The 17,805-nt window shown below is 42.3% G+C and overlaps 1 protein-coding gene across 1 annotated transcript in view; it reads right to left on the bottom strand.

The window, feature by feature from the left end:
- The window catches only part of THSD7B (thrombospondin type 1 domain containing 7B), a 297,299-nt gene that overhangs the window by 18,618 nt on the left and 260,876 nt on the right, over positions 1 to 17,805 (bottom strand). The window contains exons 20-24 of the mRNA XM_053982943.1: positions 14,509 to 14,642; positions 13,680 to 13,833; positions 4,430 to 4,571; positions 2,934 to 3,049; positions 2,340 to 2,457 (exon numbers count right to left, since the gene is read on the bottom strand). Of these exons, the coding sequence (XP_053838918.1) occupies positions 2,340 to 2,457; positions 2,934 to 3,049; positions 4,430 to 4,571; positions 13,680 to 13,833; positions 14,509 to 14,642 (664 nt within the window). The remainder of the gene's footprint in view (positions 1 to 2,339; positions 2,458 to 2,933; positions 3,050 to 4,429; positions 4,572 to 13,679; positions 13,834 to 14,508; positions 14,643 to 17,805) is intronic.

Raw genomic sequence — 17,805 nt, 5'->3', positions numbered from 1 at the left:
GCTGACCCAGTAACGCTGCATTCAACTTGCTGTGAGTTATTTCTGCATAGCGAGCACCCAAGCCCTGCATTTTAGCTGTACCAAACACCAGGCAATTACTTACTGGCAAAGGGAAGCAGTTATGAGTGTTTACTACAGCCAATTCCCACAGCTCATTTGTTGTCATCCTTTGTTTTTTCCTATCTAATTTGAGGCTTCATCCTACTCCCATAAATGCCCATGAGAAACTCAGGGTGACTTCAAAGCTGCCGCAGTCCATGACCCTTCTGGCTGGAAACTCTTGCTGTGTTCCTCTGAAGCACCATCCCCAGATGAGTGCACAAGTAAAATCTTCTCTGTTATTGTTATCATCCAGGAGTATTTACAAGCCACTGGCACTCAGTGAAGCAGCTGAAGTGACACTGTTTGTGCTGTTGGAACCACTCAAGGGCCGCTGCCACAGGACTGGTGCCAAGGTCCCTTCACCAGGGATGTTTGGTACCAGAGCAGCTCCACACTTCTGAGCTGATACAGCAAAAGTCAGATCAGAACTCAGGCTGCACGAAAATAAAACGTGCTCTGAATAACCTGGATGCAGAGCACTTCCATTTCACTGATGCTCCTGCTTTGGCATGAGGTTCAGAAGACTCTTGGGTCCCTGCAAAGTTGTTCAAGTGGTAGAGAAGGACTGAGCAAAACTTGGCTTCTTCGTGACAGTTTGTAAGACAGTTTTCATGGCTGCTTAGCTGCTGTAGGTTCACAGAAGAGCATCTCCAGCTTTTAAATCCAAGTTAAACAACAGCAGTAGTACAGTGGCCTGTACAAGACAGCTCCCCAGCCAGCAGTTTGGCAGGGTTATGATCTCTGAGGATCAGGGATGACCCATAAACCAGGCTGAGCTTGGGCTTGACTGTGTGGTTCAAGCAGCCTCAATGAGGTCTGGCACCCAAAGCCAGGACACTCACTGGAAAGTCTCTTCCAGCAAGGCACAAATATTTCCAGCTTTCCTCTGATTTAGGACATGAAGTAACTCCTTGTACTCATTGGCAGCCCTTTAACCAGTCTTTGGAATTTGCACAAGCACTTCAGGATTAGGGGCCGAATACAAGACACATCTTCACTCCAGTACCTTCTTTTGCAAACTATGCAATGTAAGAGCTCAGGATAAAAAAACCTTCAGGTACTATATAGGGTGAGCTGCTCCTTGAGCATGCCAGAAGCCATAAAAAACATTACAACCTGCTTTTGCACTGTACTCTGTTTAACTTAGTGAGTGACTGAACACTCAAAAAATTAATTTAAGTTTATTCAGCAACATAAGCATTAACACTCCAAAATGGATTTTAAAGAAAAAAAAAACTTTGGAATTAATAGTACTCCCAGTGTGTTGTTGTTAAAACACTGTCCATGAATTATTCATTTCTGTTAAGAAAGCACTATTTCACAAACGGGCTAAAAGCTCAGCAAAGAAAGAACAGCACTAATCCAAATATTAAGCTTTTTCTGTAACACGCTTTGATCTCTGGAATCCATCTGAAGGAATCATTTTATGGAAGTTAAGAGCTTTTTTCTTTTTGACCTTAAGTGAATTTGATTCAAATATACATCATGGCTTTTGAATCTTAAAGACCATTAGCTGTACATCTAATGCACATCAGAAGCCTGGGAAATAAAATCCCAAGCTTATTGAGAATAAAACCTTCAATGCATTTCCTCATGTCAATACTCAAAGGGTATTTTAAACCACATAAGTTGAAAAAAGGTCCTAATCCTTTCACTTTTTGTATGCTGGTGAGCACTACTGGCTATAGAAAGTCTTCCTGAAGGCACTGGGGTCATGTAAGTGTTTAGGGACCTGCGGATGCAAGATGGAGATAGAAGCATACACTAAATGATGAAAAATAGTCTTTGTGTGTTTTCTTCAGTAGGATACAATTATGTTCCTAAAAATTACTTCACCAGAGAATTTGTATTTATTTATTAATCTCTTCAGAATCTTTTAACACTCCCAAGCTCTTTGCTAGCTTTACATAATCCCCATCTCTGGGGTTAACAGTTGCTGTGACTGAATTCTGAGAGTTTGAATTAATAAAAAATCGTTCAGACATCTGACTACTTTTTCCCTAAGTTGCATTTTTCACTATAGAGTACTTTGAAAATAGCCTGCTTTGCTCTAAACACCCATCACCTCAGGACCTCGAGAGTGTCCAAAACCACCTCTGAAGGATCGGGTGTGGCTTGAGGCCATCCCTGAGCTCTGCACCCCTACTCAGGGACTGCCTGAGCCCACCTGGGCCTGTGGGTGCTGCCTGTGCTGCATTGCTGAGCTATGGGGGGCAGGAGGGCAGGCAGGGACTCACCGCCGGCGCCACACGTGTGGGAGCACTGCGACCAGGCTGACCACGGGGAGAGCTGGCAGTCCACGGCACACCCCACCACGCACCGGCTGCTCGTGGGCACGGGCTTCTCCAGGTGCAGCTGCGACAGGGAAACAGAGGCATCAGCTTCCCCCGGCCCCAGCCACCTCCTGCCACAGCCAAGCACCCAAACAAGAACTGGCAGCAACTCTGCAGGGCACCAGCATGGTGCTTATGTGGAGCTTTCCCAAGGGTGCAATGGGGGAATGCTGCTTCAGTGCTGAAGAGTTTCACATCTAAGCATCCCTCAGCATTTGGATCTCATTCTAAAAGGACAACCCTAGATTTCTAACAGCAGGACACAATCCCCTCCCTAGTCCCCAGCTTTGGGATGGTGCAGGGTTGGTAGCCATGCCAAGGAGTCAAGGAGTGACACCACCCAGTGACACCCCTCTGCTTCCCAAAGCCCCCAGCTGTGCCCTCCCAGCACCATACAAAACCTTTCCACTGCTTATGGGGAATGTCTTAGCGTGGATCAGGAGGCCCCCACCTGTCTGGAACCACAGGGACCTCTGGGTGTGTCCCAGCCCTGCTCACCCGCTGGCACAGCTGCATGCTGACGGTGGCCCCGTCGCTGCGCCGGCAGCTCAGGAGGCGGCGGCGCTCCCCGTGACCGCAGGTGGCATTGGCACCCAGCTGGCACCCGCTCCAGCCTGCAGACACAAAGCAAAGGGTGCCTGCTGCAGCTCAGCTTTACACTCAGCACAGAATCATACAATCACAGAATGGCTTGGAAGGGACCTTAAGGGTTGTGTATTTCCAATCCCCTGCCGTGGCCTAGACCAGGTAGCTCAAAGCCCCATCCAGCCTGGCTCTGAAGCCTTGAACATGGGTGTTACCTTCACCTACAGCAGCACTTCCCCATGTCAGGGCATCCCACAGCCAAGAACAACCCCCCACAGAAGAAAGTTGTTCTCAAAGCCAGGCAAGTCTCAGAGGAGACGCTCAGTCACAGTCCCATACCGTATCCCACGATGACACTGCTACATCAGAGTGCACATGTTGAACACTGATAAAGGCTATCACTTCAATCCAGTTGGCACAGGTACAAGACTCTATTGTCTGAAGTAAAATTCCACTTTGATAAAGCAGCTGGGGAAGTTTCTGAAGGGGAACTCTGCTTTAAGCTGTTTTTGTCTCGAGGCAAAGTTATCCATTATTTAAAACTAAACTCTAATAGTCATGAAATAAAAGCAGTATTTCTAGTGGAAGGAAATTAATATCTTATTATGTGTCTGAAATTATGTTGGTCAGACTACAACTAAACTGAAATAAGCTTTAAAACACCATTTAAAATAAACAAAAAGCATAACAGAAGCCACTAAAATTTCCATACACCACCAATAAATAAGAAGGATGAGAAGAAAACCTATTACTTTGTGTCTTCCACCTCTGATAAACATGAACACATAAATGTTCTGCATTTTTGAAATGTGATGATAAAAAAGGCATCATCCTGCTGCCTGTGTTTCTAGGGCTTTTATTACAAACAGGCTGAGTTTATATTCATATATTTTATCTTGCTTTGTTCTCCCTTCCCACCAGCCCCCAAACTCCTCTTAAGAGCTCTCCTCTGTATGCCTTTCTCATTTATTTCAGCTGGTCAAAACAAAAGGAGTTTTTAAGTTTTGTTTTGTTCCTTTGTTTGCAACAGAACTAATTGCTTCTAAGGTCCTAAATAATGCATTTTGCTCTGAATATCCTATGCCCACCCATATAACTCATATTGCCTTCAAAGCAGATTTCTGTTGGTATTATTGGCTTCACCAGAACCACACAGATGATACTCTTTTAATTGGAATTTTGTAATTAATTATGTTGTTAACCATTGAAAATCCCATTTAGCATGCTTTATTTCCAATGTACTCACAACAACAACTTAAATACAGAAATTGTGCATTTGTCCACTAATGTGTAAAAATGTATGTGTGTAATTAACTTTATTGAAACCAATGATGTCAAGGCTTAAACAACACCATAAGCAAACATAACTAAAAACACGTACTAAGGGTATATTGACAATTTGTACCTACCTGTTAGGTTATACTGGTATTGGAAGCAATTTTGATTAAGAATACATGGCTTCATTTGTGAATCTTCAGGGCAGGGCTTTGAACTGACAGGAGACCTCAGCACTTGTCGGGTTCGGGTTTGCATAATACTGGGGTCACAGACCTGGACAGAGAAGGGATGGACAGTACAGAGAGCCCAGTAAATCACACAGACATCACTGACCCCAGGAAATCACACAGACACCACACACCAGGGCTGTTCACGCACATCCACGGCCACATGGAGGTAGGATACAATCCCACTCCTGTTCTAACAATACTTCAAAGCACATGAAAGAAAAGAAATGGGATTCAAAGTTAAGAATCCAGTATTACTAAAAGTCATCTTTTATCCATCCTGATTTGGCTATTTTAGCCCTCCTATACTATTTTTTCCATGTTTTTTGGTAAGGATCCTAGGGGACAATGGGATAAAGACTGCACCACATTGCTGTGCAATGTTTTGCACATCCTTCCAAGACTTCCAGTAAAATGCCACACTACTGAATAACAGGACAGGATTTTTGTCACAATTAATGCATTTTTAAGTAGTATCTGATGTTACAGCAAAGCACTCATTTCAAAGAAGGACATTTGTAATTGCCTATCAGTTATGATGCTGACAAGACGAGGTGACTTTTCAGAGTATACCAAACACTGATGTCCAGCAGCCAATAAATCAGGATTTGCTTGTTTACATTTTCACAGGAATATGAATCAACTGAGGCAGGTTTTCATTTCTGTTTGTGCATCGCAGGCATGAAAGCTGTTTGTTTTTAGCAGCCCTTGATCCTCACTCTCATAGCACTGCAGCACAGAGCTTCTTTTCCCACACTCCAGTAATGGGAATAGGTGAGTGGAAGTGGTCACAGCAAATCTAATGGAAATAAATCCCTTATTAAAAGTATCCACCACCATTTATTGAACAAGATGACCCATTTAACTCCTAACAGTTTCTCATTAGTATTGCTCAGGAACAGCAAAGAAAACAAAACAAACAAAAAAAAGAAACACCCAAACAATGCATGTAGAACCAATTTTCATAAATACTTGGGGATTTAAAACATGATTTTTCTATAGAGTACTATAATTACAAAAAATAACTAACAGTTTAAAACCATGGGCTTATTACCATGCAACAAACAGCCTGCAAACACTGAACACTGCACGGGTGGAAGTGTGGATAATTCCTGTATTGTGACTATTAAAGGGAAATGTAATGGCCTTGCAGCATAAATCTGGATCTCAGGCTGCTGTAAACTGGATTAGCTGCACAGATGACAGCAAAACTGAATAGAATAAATATCAGAACAAAATGGGAAAAAAGTCTGGTCTGGTCTTAAAATACATTGTCAGAGCCTATTTCCTTATGTTTACACTACATGAAGGAAAATCTATTACATTTTTATTGATGACACACACCTTGTCAAATCATCTTAAATGGCAATCTTATTCGAATACCCTTGGTCAGCTAAAATACCCAATTGTTTCTAATTATCTGAAAATTAAACCTATGCTAAGTGTTTACCAATAGTTTACTGCCTTTTTCACAACTAATCTGATTGTTCATTCTCACAACTAACACTAATAACTTAAATGATTTGCCAATAAACAAAATGACTAAGGAAAAAAATCAAAGCATGTATCTCAGTAGCTACTCCTAATTAATGTTTCTCTGAATTGTTACCAAAGCGAAAAAAAAAATCAATGGATGCTGTGACAGAAGCTGTCTGTGCCAGCTCAGAAACACCAGCTTTTGCTCCCTTTAAAATAAGAACCTGCAGACAGAAAATATGCCTTATTTGTAGATAAGTAAATTCTTTTAATAAAATAGTATTTTTCCCTTGTCTAGCACAGCCCCTGTTGTGCTCGATGATGGGATACTGCTGCAGCCCAGTGCTGCCACAGAGTCCCAGAGCTTTCCTGACTGGCAGGACCATTTTTCCTCTCAGATATCCTCCTGATAGGCAGCAGACCAGTCTAACAGGTCAAAATCTATCTAGTGTTTGCCAGGATCCAAACAAACAACTGGTTTACTGATGCTCTGAAGCCAGAATTCTCACTGTGCTGATGAGCCATGGTGCTCAGAAGCCAGAGCTGATGCAATAAGCCCCCCACTTTTATTAGTTTTGAATAATAAAGAATCTCTGCAGGAAAAGCATTCATTTAATCAAGCTGAGGACATGGGAAACATGCAAAAATTCAAAGTTGGCAAACTGTAACTAATATCCTGTAATATTATTTGTTGAATTTCTCTTAACGTCAATTGAGAAGTCAATTTAGTTTTATAATTGATTTTCTGCCCTTGCTCTTTCAAGTTAACCATATAAAAAACTGAGCCAAATATATATGGAACTGAGTAAGCAGCAGGAGGGAATGGCTTGCAAAGAAAAAGATGAAAGCTGGAATTTTCAAAGGAGCAAGAGGGAGCTGAGTATCCAGCTACCCTGAAATCTCAATGGGCTTGGGTGCACAGTTCCTGCAGGACCCCTCCAAAAACCCAGGCTGGGAAAAAAAAAAAATCAAATATTTATGGCATAGCAAAGGTTGGGGAATGGATTGGCAGACACGATGTCATTAGGAGATGTGAACAGTGAAAGTAAAGAAGAGGGATTGTTGCCAGTGGAGAGATGCTGAGGGTACTAACAAGCAATGCCAAAGGGCATGCCTAGTCCTGAATGTGGATCTTGGAAAATACTGAGAGCAAAACCAATCACCATCAATGGCAAATCACAGGTTCAGGAGGCAGGACAGAAATGGCAGCCATCGATTTAGAGAAAAGGCAGCCAAAAAAAGAAATATTTCTTGAGTACCTAAAGTAAGAAATTACCATGGGATTAATTAAGATTTAAGCAAGATAACAGGTTGATTCTGAGTATTCTCACAAATGAAGAAAATGACAAAACTAATTTGACTGCTCAAGTAATCTTCCATACAAAACAGTGAAGGTGCCATTCAGGTACATGGATCAAGGCTGGATCTGCCCTAGGGATCCAAGTTTCATAAATGCTTGTGATTAGAATCTACAGTTTCTGGGGCTTTAAATAAATAAAGCCCACTGTGATTCAGCAATGCTGTACTATCTTCATTTACAGCTCCTCTCTTCCTGCTGAGTGGATGCTACACTTCCAAAGACATTATCTTAGTTTCTACTGCTCTATTAGTAACTAGAGCTTTCACTAGTTTGACAGATGAAGCTTTTAAAATTATTTTTTACATTAAGTCAGCCATTACCTTCTGTAAAGCTAATGCAACTGGTTTGTGCTCAGCATCAGCCAACATTTCCACAGTGGAAGCATAAGGAAAGGCAGGTGCCAACAACAGATGTGTTCAGGAGTGGGAGTTTGACTTGTATTTCTGAGATCATCTCTTTATGCTCATGACACTTATTTTATGCCTGTGGTTATAAATCCCTTAACTGGTTTCCATAGTTGGGAGAATTTGGGATGTAACCATGGGATAGAAATGAGTGTTACAGCAAATGTTCCCTATTCTGGGAAACTGAAACCCACTTCTGACACCACCCAGACTAGGAATAAAGATTTATGGATCAAAGAAGACAATGATTATGGGTGCCCACTGGCCACAAATAATAGGAGAGGAAACAAGTCCTAAGAAATGGAGGCAGCTGTGGTGCATGGAGGTGGAGGTCACAGGCCTGGAGACCTCTATGTACCTTCAAGATCAGGTGCAAATCAGTTTGGCTGTTAAGTTTTCCAGACTATTGCTTGTTGCTTGTTCAGATTCTTTGTTGATGACTGTAAGCAATGGGGTGTGTAATTCTGGCATATGCATCCTTTGGAACTGATGACAGGAACAGAATTAATTTCTTGATGAAAATAATCAGGTGGCACATCAATAGCCTACACATCAATAGGATGTCATACACGGACAGTAGGTTTCTTTTTAACTGTACTGTTCCAGCCTACTCTATAGTATTAAATCTCACCATTTCCATTATTCTTTGCCATGTAGTATGAAAAAGCTGAGCTAGAGCCACGGATCTACAGGCGAGATCATATAAACCACTACAGAAACAAAATATTCCAAAGCAATGAGAGGTCCATAAAATGTTAAGGCAGGAATAAATCAAAGTTTTTCTCAAGGGACCGTTTAGAAATTATAACAGCCATCTTGATTCTATGGGGGAATTTCTGGCACTATTGACTACTGCATTTTTAAATATTTCTTTCAGCCAAAGCTATTTTTTTCACCATGAAAAAAATGGTGACTATGGTGACTTGTCACTATTTAAAGCTAACATAAAAAGTGAGGGACGAAAACATACACAAAGGATGCACCCAGCCTTTGCTTCAGACAATCACAGAACTGACAAAGCACAGGAAGTTTGTTCTGGAAGAGAAGGGTATAAATTAAAATAAACCTGCAAGGTTGTGAAGCTAAGTTCCAGTGTAAGGGCTGTTAACATATCACACATTAATATACACTATTAGACCCTCTTTGGGATGGAATTTAAGAGCTGTCCATTGATCCAGGCTTTCATATGCATCATAATTGTACAGCACAGAGGCTGTAACCCATTACAGGGCCCTTTAAGCTGTTTAATTTATCAAGCAGCTTGTATAATGCATCCTGCACTATAAATAGCTGGCTGCATTATTCTTAACTGGCTATTCATAAGCAAGCATACAACCTCAAAATAAGGTAAATGCAAAGGCAGCAACCGTATTTGACTATTTTTAACAGAGCAATGAACCATTACATTGTTCATGTCAGTGTGGATGTTTTGTAACAATTTAACAAGCCATTTACAATAACACGAGCAGTCTTTTGAAATGAAAATGCATTTGCATAAATTTTCTTTTTCAGATGCATCCAGGTTCTGAAACCTTGCCTGCCTCCACACAGAATCATTACTTAAATCACTTTAAAAAGTGATAGTTAACAAAGATTAATAAAAATAAAACAATGAATATAAAAAATACATCAGTTACCCACTTTTTTTGACAAAGACATACAAAAACATCCAAGTCACAGCTATGCATAAGGAGCAGTGCATGTTCTTCCAAAAAGCCTTGACCAGCATAATTCTCATGCTTGATTTGAATAAATTATCTCTTGGGCTAGAAAGACAGCTCTGTGCAAGCCTCACTCTTCAGTACAGCCTTCACACTGCAGGTCCTCCGCCAAACTTACGTGCCAATCCCAGAGAGGTTGGGGAGTTTCCTCTGGAGATATCCAAAAGCTGTCTGAGGACACAATTCAGAGGAATGTGCTCTGGGGAATCCTGCTTGAAGAGAAAGAACTAGATGACCTCCAGTGGTCCCTTTAACCTTGCCCTCTCTGTGCTCAGGTGCCAGTTGTGATGGAGACTTTCGTAATCCACACAGTGACTCCCAGCGTCTACTGGAGTCCACATTTTCCCTTCCAGTTGGCATTTCCAAACTGTAACAACTCCAACGTGCATCGACAAGGAAAGTCACTGCAGAGCTGAGAGCTCTCTGTATCGCTTGGTGACACTTTTAATCCGGTCAGTTGTGGGTACCACACTCCCCCCGCGGATTCCAGGGAATAATAACTCAATTGTCACGGGTCCCGAGCGCGGCACATCGCCATTGATCCACGAGGAAAACGCTCGCTGAAATGCAGACAGCTGTTCTCACTCACTACACACGCAACCTCCTATAATTAACTAATTTCAGACCTCTTGGAATTAGCTGCTAGAAATGCCAACAGCTGAGGCAAGCAAGGAGGCCACTCCAATCCACAACGGGGGCTGCGACAGCCATCCACCGACAGAGAGCTAACAAAATAGATTTGAGGTAATTATTTCAGGGACTTGTAGCACCACTCGCATATTAACTCTTTTTAAGAATGCTTTGATGAATTCAACTGAAGTCAATTAATTACATTTCCAAGTCAGATGAATACAAAGTCGAGACGCCACAGGAAGTGTGTGTTATTCCATCACTGAATATGTAACAGAGATGACAGGATTTCAGTCCCCAGATTGTTTAGCTGGGTCTTTGAGCAATCAAGTGATGATGTCTGACTGAACAGGCTATTGTCCCTGGAACAAATATGAAATCTCTTAAGCAAAATGCACGTCAACCTAATTTCCTTGTGGGTTTATGTTGGTTTGTTTTTTTTTTTTTCCTGTTATTTTTGGCTTTTTTGTTGTAGGTTTTAACTAGCAAGCTTCAAATTGCTATTTTAAATGGCTTTAAAGCTTGATATTTAAGTCACTTGAATGTCATTTAGTGACAAAGAACAAAACATTATAAGCCAAAAAAATAGTCTTCAACCTTCCCTTCAAATAGGGAAAACCATTTTGAATTTACTTCTCTCAATAGAAAAAGTGAGAATAAAAGGGAAGATTTAATTCAGTAACTATACATTTCTTGAATCCAGTACAGAGACAAAACCTCAAAGCAACCTTGAGGCATTGTATTTCTGACAGCTTCATTTATGACCATTAGATGAAACATTAAAATTTACCTTTGTGTAGCAGTGTTAAATAGCACCATAATCAAGATGCAAAATACATAATTCAGTTGAAAAACACACATAAAAGAATTGTGGGAGCATCTGAAATTATAAAAGACCACAAAAGTGTTTAAAAGCAAAAGGGAAATGCAGCCAAAAAAGGTAGAACAAATACAATGTTTTAGCAGAAAAAAAGTATTGAAGAAAGTACTTTCCATTGACAAAGCAGTCACCACCTTTATGACTCATTGATTTCAACACCATTCAAGATCATTTACCATCCTGAAAGTGGAAAATTCACATGGGAAGAATATTGCTACAAGATAAAACCGAGTAATACCCTAGAAAGTATCCAGAGTACAATGACATATTGACAAAAGGTACAACGGATAATCTACAAGGCCTTTTTATATTCAGCTGATAAGAGTTAGTTATTCTGCTATCAGGATGAATTTATTATCAACAGTGTACCACATGAGCAGAACACCAAAGCAACTGGAAAAGAATTCTCACCTGACCAAAATCTTAGGTAAATATCTCAAATCAAAAAGCTCCTTGGGCAAAGATGAGGCTGAAATTGTGATCATTCATTTTTTACAAACTAGAATTTGTCAAGTTTCATAAATCCTCTTTACCTCCAGCAAGCCAAACATGACCAGAGCTGCAGGAAGACTTCCTGGAAGGGTCTTTGGCAGCTACCTCATGAGAGTGCTATGACTAAAAGAGTCCCAACTATTGTGGTATGAAATGTAAATGTGCTTGAAATAGAGCAGCCAGGATGCACAGTTTTGCTTTTTCATTGCAATGTGATGTGATCTTTCAAATTTTTTTAAAATTTTTGAGTCCATCGACTTGTAGCTGTCCTAAGTGACCAGCTTTCCTAGTGGCTCAGGAGATGGAAGGTTCATTAATCACCCTGGTGCTGGCAGTGCCTCACTCCAGCCACCACGATTCCCCCAGTCCCTGCCCCACACACCCCAAAGATACACCAGTGACACAGCACAGTCGTTCTGCACTGATAGCAAGCCCAGCACTTGCCTAGGAGATGTGGAGCATGTGCAGCCAGGGAGGGACTGTGCTGTGTGGTTCTCTCTCAAAACCCACCACAAACAGCCAGAGTAGCTGTAAAAGGGAGACAGCACTGCTGTAAACTCATCAAAGGGAGGTTTTTATCTGCCCATAAAACTTCAAGCTGTTTATTGCCTCGTATCTGGACAGAACTATGGAAACACATGCTCCATGGGCACACAGTCATCTCAGTTTCACAACAAAGCATTGCAGAACAGCTTGTGGAAACATATTGTTCAGTTAATTGCATTGGCATGCAGATGCCCCCACATTTATGAATTAACATTAACCATGGCAAAGGGATGTACAAGGAGACACAGGGACTGTGGCATGTGGCCCTGTGTCTGCCAAGAGATGTGCTGCCTGATGGAGTGCAGCCCATGAGCTCTGGGCTTCCCTTTCCTGCTTCTGTGGGCTACGGAGGCTTTGCTAATTGCCAAAAAAAAAGAGCCTTCAGGCAAAAAGCCTGTGTGTCTTAAGGATATGAGGGTGCTTAAAGCTTCAAGCAGTCCCTCATAACCAAATGACTGCCACCAAGGCACCTGAGAGACCCCCAATAGCCTCGAGGATCTTTGCATCAGTTCACTGCATGCGAAAATGAAGAAAATCCATGCCTGGAAAAGTCAATGGCAAAGAAACAGCCCAACCACAGTGGGACTCTGAAAGGTATCCAAGCATTTGTATGGGTTGCAAGAGTGTTATACTTCATCAAAACCGTGCTGCTCAGGAGGAGGTGAACGCAGGAAATGAAACACAAGATTTTATTTGACATGTTCTTACCGAGTATATTGATACGCTACACAAAATATTATGGAAGGAAATTACCTGTGTCAGCACTAGTATAAATACCTGTCCAATAACCACTCAACTTTTGGTAATGGCCCTGTTAACATGGGGGCAATGAATATGTGTTTGTCACTTAAATACATCAAGCAAGTCGATTAAAAAACCCCTCCGAGATTAAACCTGGCACCTATTTCAACACTGATCAGGGAGAAACAATAGATCTGAAGTCACGTGGTTTGAGGCCAGAGGCTTTTCATAATACAGAATTTGCAACTTCTTTCCATCTTGCACTTAGGAAAACACAGAGCACTTTGCAGTGGCTTGAATCCCTGCATAATTCACAAAGTTTTGAGTATTTCATTACATGACAAATTGTTCAGGCACCTTGCTGTCATACCCTTCTGCTGCTGATGCCTCAAATCTTCCCCCAAGTGTTTGAGGAGGAGGAAACACTGGACAGAAATAGTGTGTGTTGGGAGGGAGAGCTGTCATTCCCTCAGGACTAAAACCAGTCCAGAGGAGTGTCACCCCCAGGGTTTACCACAGGTTGTTTTGGCAGTCATGCACCACTGACAGAGGTCTCCCTGCAAACATTTCCCAAGGCATTCAGCCCTTACTGCAGCTGGAATACTGTCCCTTCACCCACTCTGCTTGTGTGGGCCCTCTCCCATAGCAGACCAAGGGGAAGGATGTGTTGAATCAACTGTCACAGTAATAACTATGTGTTTCACTAACCAACTTTCTATAGCTCTGTCTCTATAGAGACATAAATATCTCCAGATTCAACCATGCTGGCAGGATCTATTAAGCCTGACATCCCTCAGAAAATAATTTACTTTCCTAGAAAATAACTAGGCCATGAAATAGTTGAAGGAGAAGAGAAGACTGCTGCATGAGGAACACTGCCAGGGACACGGGCAGGAGAGCCTACCTGTGGACACGGGCTCCACTGTCCCCAGTCAGACACTGCACACTCACTGGGACAGTACAAGGTACATTTCTGCACCACCTCTGGGACCTCAGCCTGACTGCACAGAGCATTGGGCACAGTCTCCACACCGTGGTCCTCAGCAGTGCTCACACACCTACACAGAAAACACACATTTTAATTAGAGTGTCACAGGCACGATGGATATCAACAAGTTTTCTCAACCCCATACAGGACATAGACATGACAACAGCTACAAGCAGCATGGCTGGTCAAAAAATAAAACTAATATGTTAATGCAAATGGAAATCAGCTACGTGCACAACATGCGTTTGTTACTTCAAACAGAGGGATTTTAACTTTGATCGGCTGACAAAGGAGCAAACAGAAAGCGACAACCAGCGAGAACAAATCTTAGTGCTCCTGCTAGTAACATCTGAACATTTGGAAATAACTCAGCATTTCCCCATGCCTGGGGAATGAATATTCAGTAATAATGAATGCCACTCTGGTGCATGCAGTGCTATTACTTGGGGAAAATGTTAGCAAATCAAAATATGGAGGCTTTGCACCTCAGGGAGCTTTATGTATACATGGCATTTAGGTTGAAGAATACTAATTTAAATATCATGCCGTGTTCCTGAAAAACCAAGGCTGCATGTCTGAAATGTTTTTCCTGTAAACCATGGCACATAAACACTTGTTTCTTTTCATTTGCAATACACTGGACTCAGCAACACACTCACTGTCAGATGGCCAGATATTGCAGCTTTATGCAAGAACATATCAGCTCTTTTTGATCTGGAATACCTGAGCTTTTGTCTTCACTCACCTGACTTCCCTCGTTTGTATTCCTTCTCCACAGTGGAGGGAATTTTGTTCACTGTTGATTTTGCATGGAGACCATGGTCCTACTTCCCAGGAATACTGATTGCACTCACTGTAGCATGGGACTGCCTCATGCACCTGACAGGAGAAAGAACCAAACTCTTCAGCTGAACGGTCCAGGTGAGCATGGCTGCAGAAACACCTCAGCCAAACGCACAAAAAAGCACACTGAAAAGTATCCTGGCTTACACTCCTAATGCTAAGGCTCTTGTAATGGCTTTAAGTTCATTTATTCATTATTGACTTGCCAGGGGATTTTTAAGTATATAATGAACAGCAGTATGCATGCAGCACCTTCGGAAGCAGGATAAATAACAGCTATTTCCTGCAGCCAGAAGAGGAACTCCATTACAATTTCATTTGCTCTGCCTGCTCTCAGTATAATCTATCATGTCATTCACCAAGATCATAGGTACCATATCCTTTTGTGTTTCAGCAGGTACAAACTTAAAATCAGCACTCATTTACCTTTGCTTCTAATGCATTCTTATAAGCCATTTACTATAAAAGAATGAAATTTCATGCCTCCTACAAATTTCATTTTTATACACAAAAATGGTAAACGCTTTTTTGCCTGCAAGTAACTTATCTCTAACATATCTCCTAATCAAACATGACAGTGTGTTCACCTGAACTATGGTATCTACGTAGGGAGAAAAATACAGCCAAAAGCTTGATAAAAGGTGCCAGATATTCAGGTTGTTAAAAGCAGCACACTGAGATATAGCACTTTGGCAGATTTTTAGGTTTAAATAAATGAATGCATCAACAGTTCTATTACAGTGATGAATAAAAGTTATTTATTTTGAATCTGGTTTGTCTGCAGAAGCTGATTTGAAGATACAGTATTCCCTGTTGCTTTGCATGAAGCATAATGTGCTGCCCCGGAAAAATACAACACACCTAAAATTCCTTCTTCCACATACCAAAACCTCCTCAGCCTTGCTGCTGTGAAGCCATTTCATTCTCACCCTTAGAATAACTATAGCTTTCCTCCCAACTACCCCCCAAAAAGATTCAGCCACATGTTTAATAATTTACAGCTTCATGACAAAATAGCAGATTATGACTAGACATGTTGTGACCACAAGAATAAAGAAATCCTCTTTGCAACATTTTGGAGGTGGGAGAACAAGAAAATTGAGATACCAGTCTGAAAACAAAACTGGTGTCCCATCAGAAAATCACCTTCATTTCAAATGGAAGGAAGACAACTTGAAAAGGAAAACTCCTTCAAAACAGAAAATGTCAGAAACTAATTTTAACTGTGGGTCTGTCTATACATCGTGCATAGGTTTAACAGAGAAGGAAGAATAACAGATGATGAAAAGTGGAAAATACGTAAAGGTGAAAACACAGGAAAGAGGGAAATCAAAGTCTCAACTGGTGAGGGCAAGGACAACATGAACCAGTAAGAGCATCACATTTCAAACAGAGGAGGGGAAAAGGAAGGGAACAAAGGGGCAAAGGCAGCCATACCATTAGCACCACTTTCCCTGCATATTATTAGGCACAAATTACAAACCTGGACGTGGTTTTGAGCAACCTGGACTAGCAGAAGGTGTCCCTGCCCATGATGGGGGAGCTGCAAACAAGATGATCTTTAAGGTCCATTTGAATTGAAGCCACTCTCTGGTTCTATGTGGACTGTGCACCAAGGCACTGGCACTTGGCCTAACTGCAGAGTGTGCAGGTGTCTGTGCATTGTACAAAGTGCACCCAGAGCTAAGCTTCCCACACTCAGCAAGCAGCACCACAAGCACTGCTAATTAGCTGAGCAGCCAGGCTCGTTATCATTAACTGGTGTACATGGGAGCACAGAAGAGCAGCACTCACCAAGCCTGGGCTCAGCACCAGCCAGCAGGGAGCCCACGGATGCTGGGACACAGCTGAAGCCACCATCCCACCCCACCAGCCTGTCACCTCCACTGACTCCTGCAGCCACATCCCTGCACGTGCCAGGGACAACAGCAATCCCTCTTCAGGCACTGCAAAGCCTTTGTGTTCCCCACAGACATCCATCCAGGAGATGGATGTAGAGTCAGGGAGTATTTATTCGTTTCCCTGTTCCACAAGGGGAAGGAAAAACTACAGCCTGCCTATGTTGCCTGACAAAACACCCTGTCATCCACAGGAGACGATTAGTGAGGGAAATAGGTGCTTGAGGCATCATCAGTTTTTTCCTCATGACAGAAGGAATGAGCAAAGAGCCAAACTTGGACAAAACTGGCTGCCAGGGGCCAGCCCAGTGAAAAGGTGCCTCACAGGGCAGTGTCAAGGATGGCAAAATTTAGTAAGTAAGTTCTATTAAGAGCTGGGTGGCCTGCTTCTGCTGTTTAGACTTCTGGAGAGGAGGCTGAGGTTAGGAGCAGGCAGGAGGTGCTGCCTCCATCCTCCCTCCCAGCCTCCACAGGCACAGCAGGGCAGCCAGGGCAGTCCAGCACAAACAGCAGCTTTGGGGATTTAAGATTCTTTTCCTTGCTCTATTAAATAACCCTTTCTCAGGGTTAGGGTATATCACTGTGAACCTGCAGGTTCTCAGCACTCACCCTGCTGCCTGAAGCCAGAGTGAGGCCAAAAGCTTGGGAATCCCATCTCATTGTCTCAGTGACCTCTGATTGCTCCACCTTAACATCTGTTAAACCTCAGACCTCTCCTAACCAGCAAAGCCCACCTGTGGATAGCAGCAAAGGCTTAACACCAGGCATTTACCATAAATGTGTTTCAGTGGTCAAAACCTGCTGTGGCATGTACATGCTGTAGTAACTGTGTAGGAAAACCAGACGAAGTTGGGCAGGCACAGGATGCCACGTGAACTAAAATCAATCTGAGGCATCCTGTGAGCCAAAACAGAAATCCCATAGGCACTGACACAAATACACATAATGTGAAGTGATACTTCAAATGTGCTCTTTAAAGAGCAGGGAGGATCACAATAACAAAGCCATTAATAGAGCACTTCTAGCTGCTGTCTGATTGTGTCAAACCAGTACAATTGCGTGTGAAGTGCCATCAGCTCTCGTCCTGCTCCAACAGACAGACAGACAGATAGACAGACATCCTACTTTGTGCTGGAGGAGGGAGGACACACAGCACTGGCTGCATGTCCCTGTGGTACCTCAGATCCCCAGTGATCTGCTGCTGACCTTGCACTACTTCCTCTTTGGTCAGCATCCCCAGCTTACACTCACCAACCAAAAACCTGAATTATAACTGTCACAAATAACCTGTTTTCCTAAGT

Source organism: Vidua macroura, chromosome 7 (genome assembly GCF_024509145.1).
Source record: "Vidua macroura isolate BioBank_ID:100142 chromosome 7, ASM2450914v1, whole genome shotgun sequence".
NCBI lineage: Eukaryota > Metazoa > Chordata > Aves > Passeriformes > Viduidae > Vidua > Vidua macroura.
The sequence above is the reverse complement of the archived record's forward strand: the minus strand, read 5'-3'. Positions and strand labels throughout refer to the sequence as shown.